This window comes from Dromaius novaehollandiae, chromosome 1 (genome assembly GCF_036370855.1).
Source record: "Dromaius novaehollandiae isolate bDroNov1 chromosome 1, bDroNov1.hap1, whole genome shotgun sequence".
Taxonomy (NCBI): domain Eukaryota; kingdom Metazoa; phylum Chordata; class Aves; order Casuariiformes; family Dromaiidae; genus Dromaius; species Dromaius novaehollandiae.
In genome coordinates, this window is record NC_088098.1 from 73,361,866 (window position 1) to 73,375,376 (window position 13,511).

General features: G+C 38.6%; 1 protein-coding gene across 1 annotated transcript in view; it reads right to left on the bottom strand.

The window, feature by feature from the left end:
- EFCAB6 (EF-hand calcium binding domain 6) overlaps nucleotides 1-13,511 on the bottom strand; it is a 110,639-nt gene that overhangs the window by 27,422 nt on the left and 69,706 nt on the right. The window contains exons 20-22 of the mRNA XM_064513415.1: nucleotides 13,257-13,353; nucleotides 12,164-12,282; nucleotides 10,344-10,571 (exon numbers count right to left, since the gene is read on the bottom strand). Coding sequence (XP_064369485.1) covers nucleotides 10,344-10,571; nucleotides 12,164-12,282; nucleotides 13,257-13,353 — 444 coding nt within the window. The remainder of the gene's footprint in view (nucleotides 1-10,343; nucleotides 10,572-12,163; nucleotides 12,283-13,256; nucleotides 13,354-13,511) is intronic.

Below are 13,511 nucleotides of genomic sequence, written 5' to 3' on the forward strand. Positions count from 1 at the left end.
TCAGCTACCAATCACCGGAATATCCAATTACAAAAATGTCTAATTAATGGCGAGAGCCAGTAAAACAAAGAGAACGCTTTATAAAACAGGCTGGAAAAGAAATTAACTATAGACCCAATATCTGCTAGTAAGAAAAAAATATTCAAGAGCCCTGATTTTGCATCTTGCAGCTGCACAGCACTCCCACATACTACCCGTGTCAAGCTGGCTCCAATATTGGAGACAGTGTGTGGAAAAGGAAATAATCAACACCATTTCAGCAGAGAAATAAATTGCCAAGTGGGCATTAAAATTTTAGTAATAAAACTAAATGCATATGCTAATCTACTCTGTATTATTTAGAAAAGACTATTTTGGATCAAGAAAGGAATAATCTGCACAAAATTACAATGAATAGAGGTGTTTATCATCAAGAGGTCTTTGAGAAGGAAACAAGCAGCAGATTCTTATTAGGGTTTCAATTCATAAAAAGTTGATCACCCAATTAAAGGTGAACTGTGAAAAGACTTTGTTAATTTTATTTCAAAAAAAGAGTCTGGTCTGGCAAGCTCTAGACCATAAAGCCCAGTGTTGCCAAGAATATGATCTTTGGGGGGCTGGGAGAACCCCAGCTACCTAATGTTGGAGCCAGTCCTTTGTGTTCTTTAGCCTCTACATAAGAGAATTTTCTTCTTGCTCATATTAACACACAACGTCAAATGCACAGCTTTGCATGGCAGCAGCATTTGAAAATTATGACTATTTTATAACCTGATATAATTCTGTTTCTATTTGGAACAGGATCTCTTCCACACATTTGCTCTATTAAATGGAAATAAATAAAGAAAACAAACTAGCAAACAAATATACATACACAGAACATACTGGTTTTATGTCAGAAGCCATTTCACTCTCATTACCTGCAGAGCCAATAACCTAGAAAGATTTTTCACTCATATGCAGTTTTAAGCATGCGGGTACCTCCATTACTTTTAACAGAGCTTCTTACATGCTTAATGCTGAGTACAAGCTCACAACCTTTGCTAGGTGTGACCAAAGAGACACTTCGGAGATAATCATATAAACCCATTTAGAAGACCATTGAACTGATCATAGTCAAGGAAATAGCTGAATTCTTGTAGTATCTTGTGCAGGTCACATACTGTTATGTAGCCATCTCTGTTTTTATCCATTTTTTGAAAGACCTTGCTGAAATCTTGGAAGTAATCCCTAAATTTATCCCGGAAAGAGAGCAGGTTTTTTTTTAGCTCCTTTGTTAAATCAGATAAAAAAGATAAAAAAAATACACAAAATAGGGGTGGAAGGGCAGAGAAAGATCTTGAGCTTATTTGTGTGTGGTAAGTTCATATAATTTATCCAAAGACTGATTAAAAAAAATTATTGGAATGCCAAATTGTTTACAAGAAAACTCCTCCTCCCCCCGATATTTAATTTGGACACAGAATTGTTCCCATTGTAAACAAATGACTCTTGGATGATTAATTGATTACTCTGCCCATTCAGAACTGCAAATACAAAATATAGTTCTCTATCTTTTAAAGTCTGTCCTGATCAGAGATGCAAAACGTGCGGCTGTTACAATGATAAGGGTTTGGCAAAATACTATCTGTAATTTGAAGCTCCTGAAACTTTGATATAGTAAAAGGAACTATTTAACAAAAACAATCAGACCTGAGGAAAACTAAAGTAGTGCAGGGCCTGATCCATGCCCGAGGGAAGGTGTGCAGCGCTCCTACCGACTTATGCGGGCTTCGTAACAGTACATTAAAACTTCTCTGAGATATTTACCGTTTCCAAATTCAGGCCTCAAAACATTGGCTCTTCCTGCCACTTATTTTGTCACTTACATTTCAATGACATCAGGAACTGTTTGATGAAGCTTTGGAAACCCAATCAATATCCCTCCCAGCCTCTTTACTCTGGAGTCAACACAAGCCTCTCCACAAATTGTGTCAAGAGGACCAGGCAGGCACAGACGTCTCTCATTACTGCACATTCTCAACTCACTGCCAAAGTCACTTAAGATTAATGCAAGATCAAAATAGCTGTGAATTATGTCTTGATGGAGATTAAATTATAAATAAATTATCTACATATATTTATCACTTAGAAGATGACACCCTTATGGAAGAAATAACAAGTTTTGATTTGGGTTAACAACTACAGCTGCACTCCATTTGCCTTGGGACTGCTCTTTCTGACAGCCTTAGGTTACAGAGTGTGGAGTGCAAGTTCTTTAGAGAATCAGGATTTGTACTATAAAAGGCTTATTACAGAGATAATGCAGTTCAAGATTGTAACCCACATAATCAAGTATGATTCATTGCCTCAATCTCTTGCCACGCCTGTCTTCTGATCTGACTAAAAGCTTAGGCCAGTTCACTCTGCTCCCTGTTAAGCCACTGTCCGTGGGCCAGTATCTAGTTCTTATGTTTGCTTCTTTGTATGAATACTGTGCAGTCAGTTCTTATAAGACCAGCAAAGGATGTGCTAAACTTCATGTGCTTTTTAGCAATGCTCAGTGAGTCCCCTCAGAGCTCTACAACCTCTCACGGATCTCCTCAGAGGCATTTGGTCTCAGCTGTAGTTACTGGTGCTGTCTTTCCACTCACAGCATTGCAGAATCCTTGGTTTTCCATTTATTTTCAAGAGGCTGTATACTCAGTATTTTCCTTACAAGAGCAATACATTTTCCTTGCCAATTGTTTCTCCTAAGAATCAGTCCTTCTGGAGTTTGTACTTCATATGAACAAAGAGTAATTTCCCCACAACCCTCAGGACCCAGGAAACACCATTGTTTATAAGAACAGCATCATGTACCTTACAAGATATGAATTATAATATGACTTTTGTGGGTGGTTAGCAATTTATTATATGATTCAGACCCATCGTATCTTCCACTGTTATTTGGATGAAATTGGGAATACTGGGACTGTCTGCTCAGTGAAGTTTCAGCTGGCAATAAAGCATTTTTCAAAGATGTGCTCTCAAGTTCAGAAAAATTTTGGTCTCTTCTGCGCTCCACAGCCTACCTGAACTGTCTTTTAACAGTTTCAGCTCAGCTCACCATTGAACTGAAGGTATCTGGTTTGAATGGAACATGTTGCAGTCAACCCTTACAAATCATTTTGAGTCCTAGCTGCTGAAGAGTGGACCATTGCTAGACAAAATTTCTGGGATGCCATATCCAAACAAATAAAGAGATAGTGTATGCTGTGACATGTTCTGATATTAAATTCTATCAAAATACAACTTCAGGTTAATGCCTAAGTTGGATACCTACAACAGGTTCAGATGTATCCACATACAGTCTTTTCTTTCACATTTTTGAATAGCCTTATGAGTCCCCTGTACTTTGTGAAACATGTTAGGTTGTAATACACTGACACCACTATGCTGTTACCTCTAAAGTGTATGCCACTAAACATAGAAAACTCTAATCTGAATTGGTGATACAGGCTTGGCATGCAATGCGCTGTCTACCCAACAGGTGGTAATCTTCAGGATTTTCTGCATTGTGTCATCTTCTGTATATCCTCTGCAAACCCAGCCTGCTTTCTTCTGAAATCAAATAATTCTCTTTTTTTAATTGAATTTCCATGTATTATGTCATTCTCTGTGTTGTTTTCAAAAATAGACTCATTAAATGCTCTAGAAAGTATGTCTTCAATCAATAATTATTTCTCCAGCTTAAACTTTATTGTCAAACTGAATGGTTTTAGCTGAACACCCCCCCCCACCACCAAAAAGTCACAACATTTTTATATTCTGGAAGCTAATCTTTCTTTCACCATGGCTACAAAGTGGTTTGTATCAGCTCTGACCATAACAGATCGATAAACAAATATGCAACATTCCTTGCAATCATATAGTAGATTCAGAGCCCTTCTCTCTCAGTCTGTGCCTAGTATCACAGTGCTCACAAGTGCCTTAGAACCACAGGCCACAGATTTCCATTGTTTGTTTTTTCAATAATACTGCCTGTAGGCCTCCTTTTGACAACTTAGTCTGTCTTCTAGTGTCAAGATACATCAGGCCAGGAGTTGTCTTTATTAATGCCTTCAATTTGGGAACTCTTTTCCCAGATTGCCAGCCCTGTATGTGCATTTCATGTAGCGACTCAAAAGCTGCTTGCACAGGTTGCCAGGTTTGATCCGAACTTTCCTCCAACTTTCACTGTGCTAACAGGCATCTAGACACCTTATCTTTGTGGACAGCATATTTGTAATGGCCCTTTTGTGTCTTGTTTTCAGTTAATCTTTTATGTTATTTCTTTGTCCTCACATTTGTATTTCTGTCTAATCCCACTTCTCAGACCCTCTTGGGGGGGCTCCCACTTCTCAGACCCCCTTTTTTTCAGGTTCCCTACTGGACATCTTCAGTATCTATTTTAGCAGCCACAGTTGCTTCAAGTCAATGGCCTTTCTTATGCTTCTGTGCAAAATCTCAAGAATGAATTCTTAGTCAAAAGAAAGTCTGTGAAAGCTGTATTTCCTGTATGATGGACTAGAAGTACACAGTGTTGAACTCATCTCATGCAAGGAATTCTGCTCGGATGATGTAGAAGAATATAAATTTGTACTAAAGTTTATATATATTTGTACAAACATATGCAGTCCTTTTCCTGGAAATATCCTCTATAGGAAAGTGTCTGTCCTGACACATATATTTAGCCTCACTCGTTGTAAGGACAATCTCAGTGACTTGTCTTTTTTTCTTACTGTTGCTAAGTGGCTCTTCCATTTTTAAACTTCTCCCCATTATTCCTATGTGATCTAGCTCCTTTATAAGCTTCTACCTCATAACCAGACGAACACTTGTAGTAGCCCAGATTGTTGGGAGAATACGGTTTTATATTCTGTGTCTACTTTATCTCTGACATCAAAGACTTCTGGGGACTGATACCCTGCGTTTATGGTTCCTTTACCAGATTTGCTGCTTTAATCAAGACCAGGGATAGGCATATTTTTAGACCTGATATTAGCTCTTTGTGCCCATAAACTTAAACTACTGTTTTTATCTTTTCTTTTCAATTTAAATTCATATAATCCTTCGTAGGAATTTGGTTCTCGGTACAGACCCTCAGTTTCAACAGTCTTTATTTATATGCAGAGATTCCTGATTCGAATTTTTTACAGTGTTTTCTGACGTAACGTTGGCTGAGCACCAGTTTTGAATTTGCAGGTGTTTATCCTTAGTCTGCAGCTCCCTGTTGCAGCTTTTGCAGAGAACGCACTTTTGGTTTGCGCACCATCATACAGATTTGGGGTGTGTGTTAGGTATTCTGTTTTGTTTCTGCTTTTTCAGTTGCAAGGTTTTGCAAAATAACTATATTTTGTTATAGTTGCTGCAGTATCTCCAAACTCCAAATGTAATTTAAATCTGTGAATTTTTTCATATCTCATTTTTGCAGCTTCTTGTAGATAGCTCTGAAGAGTCTCTTCAAAGCTGTTTTCCATTCTCCTTTTCCAATAGTCAGCACATCCTGTTCCCCTTCTGATACCTTCATACTGTCCCTTAGGACTGGCCTTGCTTGCCTAAACAGATCTTCCCAACTCTAGATCCTAGCTTCCTGGCATCTTTTCTGTACCTTTGATCTCTGATTCCAATCACTATCTGATCCCTTAGAATAGAATCTCTCAAAATGCTGTACTACTTGACTGATTTATTATTTTAAGATCAACCAAAAATTCTTCAAAGGATTCCTCCTTTTGCATTCTCATATAAAACCTGTATCTTTCAAGAATTTAACTTTCCTTAGGAGTGCAATGTTCCTTCAGCCTGCTTTCTATAGCTGCATGGTTTGCCCTCTCACACTGGCTTGGTTTCATACCATTAAAAACATTGATAGCTCCTACGCCTGTAATATTCCAGAAAATAGCTGTGAGCTTCCTTCTGATGAATCTATACTGTATAGAGGTTTCAAAGCATCATGTGAATCTTTTCAAGGAGCCTGCAATATTGCCAGTGTGTTTCAGAGTTTCTAAAAGCCCCTAAAGAGCCTTTTTCTCTCACTTTCAAAACTCTTTCTTCTAGTTAATTCCTTCCTCTTTTTCACATAATGCTCCTGTTACCATGTGGTATTTGGGTCTCTTTCAAAGCAAGACTCGTATTGGAAAGAATACAGAAGAATGCTGCAGAGAATGCATATCAGAGCGGGGCTTAGGCTGGCTTCACTGTCTTGAATCTCCATGTATCTAACTACTGACTAACCAGCTCAGACTGCCTTGTCCTTCTCCTAGATATGAGACCATACAGATCCAATGTCTTCTGATTATATGTCTGGGATTCAACTTTTATTATGTTCAGATGCCTACAGATTTCCCAGCAGAGGTGAAATCTAAAATCTACCGACAGAAAGTTTGCTTTTTTTTGAATTGTGTCACAGCTTAAGAACCAGGGCTTTACAAAGAGAGTGCAAGGGGGAATGGGGCAGAAGGCTGGGTGCTGGGCCTCAGTATGCCAGCACACTAAGACAGTCACACTTAGTGACCAGGGTGGAGCAGCCTAAACGTCAAAACCAACTGACTACCCTAAGGGCACTCTGTAAATTCACTGAGAGATCAATCTCCTCCAGCCCCAGAAGACTATATAGCACTGCTCCTTCCACATTGTAAGGGTGTGTGTTAAAGGATATGGTCCACATGGTATCCTTTATGGTTGCATGTTACTTCAGTGCTATTCTGTTAAATGATAGCTCTTCATCGCTATTATCTTCCACTTAAACCTTGCCAATGAGAGGATGAGGTAAAATCAAAACAGTTTTTGAGATTCATATTTTTAGAAAATTGAAGCATGCAACATTTTTTGGACTGAGTAAAGGTTTCTAAGCAGTAATTATTCCACTTGCAGCAGTAAATAGTGCATGAGGTTTTAAACCATAGATCAAACTACATTGCCAAAAAATATTTTCTTGCAAATGTTCTGTATTTCTCTTGAAGAGCTGGAGAGCCACTGTTCAATGCCTGTTTCTAATTTGGGTTATTTGTTCCTGTGAGTTACAACAAAGAAAAGAAGAAAAAAAAGGCTCAGCAGTGTGTTTTGAATTTTAAGATGTCCAGAGCTTTTGTCTGCTTCACAGTGTGTAATCACAAAGCACCAAAACTGCTCCCAAGCTGTTAGGGTGAGGTTCACAGCCCTTGCAGAAAGCCAGGAGAAAGGACACAGGCTGCATGCAGTCACTGTGTAAATGGTAAAGGGAGAACTTGAGCATGATCACACAAGGAGGTGTGGTGCTGCTCCCAGTGGTACTAAAGTGGATCCTAGAAATTCACTCCTCGGGGAACTGCCTCCTCCAAGGCAGAATTTGACAGGTGAAAGCAATCAATTTCCCAACTCAGTGAGAATGAAGTGGGGGCTGAGAGCTATGTGGATGATCAGGATTGCATTTTGTAGCCACTACATCCACTCTCCTGCCCAAGAACAGATCTCCTTACACTGACTTTTTACGGTAGAAGGGCATGGTGCCCATTTCTGCTTCCCGTGTCACATGCTGTCTTTTCTCCTTCTGGAGTGGAAGGCTGACAGTGGATTGTGGCCTTCACAGTCACCATGCAGATGGATTTCATTCTTCAAACAATGATTCTGGCTTAAGAGTCATTTACAGCTTTCCAAGGCCCTGTGTAAAATTTGAGGAGTTCAGAGGCCTGGATTCAACTCCTCTTGCACTTCTAGCTTTCCAGGAGAGAAAGCCACACAGGACCTGCTACCACAGGACCACTCCCACTGGCCAGGAAGTGGGTAAGAAAAGTGTGGGAAACAAGAAGGGGAACATTCAGTGGAATTGAAAGGTGGGAATAATCGATAACAAGACATAATTTTGCAGACCACAAGCAATAAAGCTGTGGGACTCATTCTGAGAAGAAGGCACTGCCTCCAAAAATTTTAACAGATTAAGAACAAAACTGAATATATATATATATATATATATCAGGAAAAGCCAGAATAGTAACAATTAATGATAACATCCTTTGTGAAAGGGATATGCAAATCTTCTCTGTAGGCATAAAGCAAACTTTGTCATAGCCCAGGATGAGACAGCCCTAGTTTAGGGGACAGAATTTTCCACATCCTTCTCTTAGAAGACTGTTCCCCCTCAACCAGAAACATCTGGCTTTGCTCACTACCAGATAATTAAACTAGATGGTCTCTGATCCAGTCTGCCAATTTCTGTTTTCCTCTAAAATAATCACTAAGCAATCACTGTCTATGTATATATTATATACATGTGTATATAGTTGTTGTCATGATAGGTTTTCAAAACTAAACAGTTCTATTTTTTTTTTTAACCTCGTGTGTCTTCCTCATTGATTAAATTACTCTGCACTGCCTCAGGATGAGCATCTGCATCTTTGGGCCATGCTGCATAATTTCTGCTTGCAGTACAGCCTTTTCCCTACTTGCAGTATTACTTCTTAGTTATAGCATTGGAGGTAGGTCCAGACTGCACTTGGGCTTGCACTAATGGGTAAGAAATAGATGGTTCCTGACCAAGAGAGCTCTTCATCCAAGTGTAAGATTAGAGGCAACTGGCTGGTACAACAAATGGAGTGGAAGAGCCCAGCATGAGACAGTTAGGGCCTAAGCTTCACATCAGACAGTTGCAAATACAGTAATAACCAACACCTACAGCACACTGGCTGCCTAACCATCTCTGTTGTATATTATACATTTTTTTCACAGGTGGAACATTTGTTGATAACTGTGTGCGTCACAAGGGCAGACTACGCCACAGAGAGCTGCAGTGCAGGCGGACGAGTTGTGATGCTGTGTTGCCGTTGACTCCATCATACTATCTGGGACATTGAAAAATAGCATTAAAAAAATCAGGATAAAAAGCCAAAAGTCTTAGCTTAGAGGCTTCTCTCTTTTTGTTTTTTGTCTAATGATTTCTGAGGATGACTCTTTACCTGCAAGAGACAGTTTCTCATCTTTCTTTATGAGCGTAACACCTGTACCAACAATGTCACGGGGAATTATCATTATTATTATTAATATATAGTTTATTAGCTCCTACAACATCTAGATACCTTCCAAGCACAAAAGAAAGCAACTCTGTGCTCTTGGGGGTATATATTTGTCTTGCTCCTGAGGGTTCATATTCATTTAAAAAAAAAAAACAGTTCTGGAAAGGAGGAAAAGCATGAGCAGAAAACATGATAAGCACCCACGTGGTATCTGGCCACAACCTGGAATATAAAGTTTTAATAGCACTGTACTGGGGCAGCAGATTCTCCTGCTGCCTCATTCTGTTGGCAGGTTTGGGAATCCAATGAACAGCAGCAGGCTAATTACCACTGACTCACTAGGGCAAGCATGGATCATTAGACTTCACTCTGTGTAGGATATCATTTTGTCATTTGTTTGTCAAATGCTCTTCTCAGGAGCGATGACCTCTGTGAGTGTTGATTTTGTTTGAGGCAGAGACTCTTCTTGCTTGGAGACAAGAGGTTTATTTCTCTCATATGGAGCGAGGGTCCATCTTTGTTGTGGCTGTTTTTTTGCTGCTTCTGCTGAGGCATTTACTGACATTTTAAGTAGCTGTTAGAGGGCTGTGAAACCAATTGTGACTGCTACTTTGCTCTCATCCAAGGGGCAGGATAGGATATGGGACCAAAGTGTCCTATATGTCCGGCCATTGTAGCTGCAATAAAATCCCCTACTGATCATAATCAGGTGGGTCTAAGCCTACACTGCCAGAAGCAGCCTGAGAAGGAGAGAACTGCAGGGTGACCAAACTGCACTTGCTCAGTCTGAGCTGATAGCAATGTCAGCACTGGAACCACAGGCTGTGTCTATAGCAATAAACAGGGAATGCTCTGGCCACAGGGGCCAGCTGGCACATCTGTGCTGGTGAACCTTCTCAGTCGCTGAAACAGGCAGCTCAGTCAGCTGCCTGCAAACTGCCTGTTAGGTATGGTCCTTGAAGCATTCTTACTCCTAAACTGTGCTAGCAGTGATCAGGGAAAATATTAATTGACACAGGCCAAAGCGCAACAAGGATAGTTCTGGCAGTTTAACAGCATAGATGATCATGTTCCAGCATCTGGGAATGTGCGTGGACACTCTGATCTATCAATATAGATGCTTCCATAAAGTCTATAAAATGAGTAATATAAAGTCATGGAGAATATTTTAAAAATCACTTCACAATGCTTACTGAGTTAGGCTTATCTTCAGCAAAATCATGGCAATAACGCTATGTATAAACTTTGTCCAGTACCTTCTAAGACTCCTATTCAGAGACTTTTTTTGTAAAATAACATTTGTATTGTACATACTGTCATCTTAACAAACTAAACACAAACACAGAAAGCTATATGCTAAGCTCATAAATAACTTACTTGATCTGCTTTTTCATTTCGTTTACATGCAGAGCTTTAGTTTGCTGTTTCTGCTGCTCTTCCAGCTTTGAATGCTTCTTTTGCTGATTATTATAATGTGCTTTTAAGTGTGCATACTTGTCTTCTGTGATATGTCTGCTGAGCCCTGTGTCAGCAGGTGCAAACTTTATCCCCAGTCTCTGTAAAAATTCTTGGTGAGTAAGATATCCTTTTGCATCTGTATCATACCTTGAAAAAGAAATGCTCTTTTTAAATATTCATGTATTCCTCATAGAAAGGCATTACAGATGTCCTTAAGTGACTTAGCAGCTTAAATCTCACTGACTTCCCTTCCTTATAGAGGTGCCATACCACACAGAGAATGAGTGAGTGACTTTATATGAGACTCAAAAGATAGGACTTCTGCTTCATAATCACAGAGTCATTTCTGAAAATTTTACCCTGAGGACCAAATTGTCAGGAGTGTTCTCCAGCTCTCAGTACAGCTGCTTTGCAGTGTCTGACTTGAGACAAAGAGCATCTGACTTCTGAAACTTCAGCCCCAAATGTCTCAAATGGGTCACACAAATCTGAGGTGCTCAGAATTGTAATAACCCTTCAGCAACGTGTGCTTAACTTCATAAACATTTTTCATATTTTCTTAGGTATGAACATTTCCATAGGTTTTTCCCCTGCAGTCTCTCCCACTGCTAGTGCTCCGATGCATGGTAATGCCTAATTTAGCTTCAGCTTCACTCTAATTCCTTTATTCAACTTACAGACGTATCAGGCACGTAAGAGATTTTATCTATTCTATAAAAGCAGTGGCTTATGGGAGTGAAATTGTGCAGCAGATGACTGCATGAAAAGGATACTCTTCAGTGTGCCATGGCATCCATAAGGAATAAGAACGGAAAGTAAAATCTAATGGAGTAGAAAATAATTCAGAGATGAATCAGTGCTAGAAAAAAAACATATAGTTAATGCAGTTTGAAACCAAGATGCACTACGCTTGGGTTCTGTATGTTGGGGAGAGTGATTTTTTTTAAAAATAAACCTGTAAGGAAGGTAGATTTTTATATAATGTCACATACAGCTGACATCTATGCCATTTCAAAGACTGTTTATAGCACAGTTCCTCTTAGCTGAGAGCAGACAAGTATTTTCCCCCCACTTCACAACAAATTATTTGTCTATAAAAACATTTCATGATATTACTTGCTATCTTTACACAGCATGAAATTACCTTACTTTCTTTTGTTATGTATTTGGTATGTAGCATTTTTCTTTTGACTGAATCGCTTTTATTTAGGCTGAAAATATTGCAAGCAAATTTAGTGCTCTGAAAAGGAGAGGCTGGCAGAACTGACTTCAGACAGATGTGTAATACAGACACTCTATGGAGCTCCTTGGTGGAAGTTCTGTGTGCATCTCCCAGCTGACCTGAGACACTTGGAACTGACTTTCATTCAGAACAACCTGAGGTAGGCATTTGTGTGTATATATAAAATTGATGAAAACCAAGTTAATTTAACTTGTGACCTCAAAGTGCCATCCAAGATGAACATGTATATTAAATTAAAGGGACCAGTAATACTGAAGTCAACAGAAATACTGTCTTTGAATTCATTGGAAACTGATGGATCTAATTGTATTCTTGAGTTTAGTATGATACAAGGTAGCCTTCTGTAACACATCCTCATGATCTAAGGTCACATTCATAACAAAATAAAAGTTTTCTTGTGCAGTGTAATCTATTGTAATTCATTGCACTGCCAAAGGCTCTGTAATCCTATAAAAGATACATTATTGTAAGAGCTAATCATTTAGAGTTGTCATACCTTGCCCAAAGCTTCTTAAATTCTTCTGGGGTGACTGGAATGCCAAATCTGAACAAGACTTTTTTCAAATCCTCTGGCTGTATAATGCCATTTCCTTCACTGTCATATTCCTGAAAACTCTGGAATGTAAAAGAAATCATCACTAACAAGAACCAACAAGTTTGACAAAACATTTGATCTCTCTATAAGCTTAATGAATAATGTGAATTGAGAAAGAAATGGAAAATCATGCAAGTCTGAATTTCATTTTTTAATGTTTATTCATTTGATTTTTAGTGTTTCCCACTTTCTACTATGGATGTGCAACTCTCAAAAATATCTCCCACTGGACTGGCTCTGTGTGGAAAGTCTCTTGTTGATGGTGAATACACAGATACAAACACTAAAATTGTATATCCATCTATGGGTATGCCCACTGCCAGTGGAAGATGAAAACTGGAAAATAGCAGACCTGCAGATTTTCTCCCTAATTTGTTCTGTATCTAATATGTATCAGATTTTGTTGGCTTTATTTTACCACTCATCTTATAAGCTCAGACCACAAGTACTATTGTCTCACTTACACAAACATTCAACGAAAAATTTAGATTCATTTTTTCCTTGTGCTACTCTGTTCTCCAAGCATTGCAACTATTCAGCAGTTAAAAAAAAATTTAGAATTAACTTTTATGGATTGTTTTATGAGAGTCTCTTTGGATGGTCACTCTAATCAAGGCTTCACTGTGCTGGGCAACACCGGGTGTGAGCATGGAAATGGGTGTGTGTTTGTGTACAGCACCTAGTCAAATGGGCCTCAGATGAGGCCAGTTATGATTCTTACAACAGAACCATTAAATAAAACCAATAATAGTAAAATATGAAGAAAGTTTTAGAAACAACTATAATAGCAGCTACTATATAATTAACACTACAAAAATTGAACATTATTCAAACTGTTGATTTTTTTTTTTTACTCACATAGTAAGTTTTTATCATTAATGAGCTATTTTGCAGGGGTCTTTTTGAATATTTATAGAATCTGAAGATCAACATTGCATAATGTTCTGAAATATATTAGTGCAGTTTATTTATTTAAAGAAAACATTCTTCTTACCCTTGCTAGGTCATGCCATCTGGTTCTTGCTTTGATAACAAGGTAGTAATGAGCCTGATCACAAGCTAGCTCTGCATCCGTTATCATCTGTTTTTTTCTCAGAAAAAAAAAAAAAACCAACAACTAACTATGCTGTACATTAGTAGAATCTTTAATCTCTACAAGTTTCCTTTCCTTTTGTTGTTTTTCATGGTAGTGGAGATTTCACTTCCTAGTTTCTAAGATACACATTAAAGACTGTTACTTCACATCTGT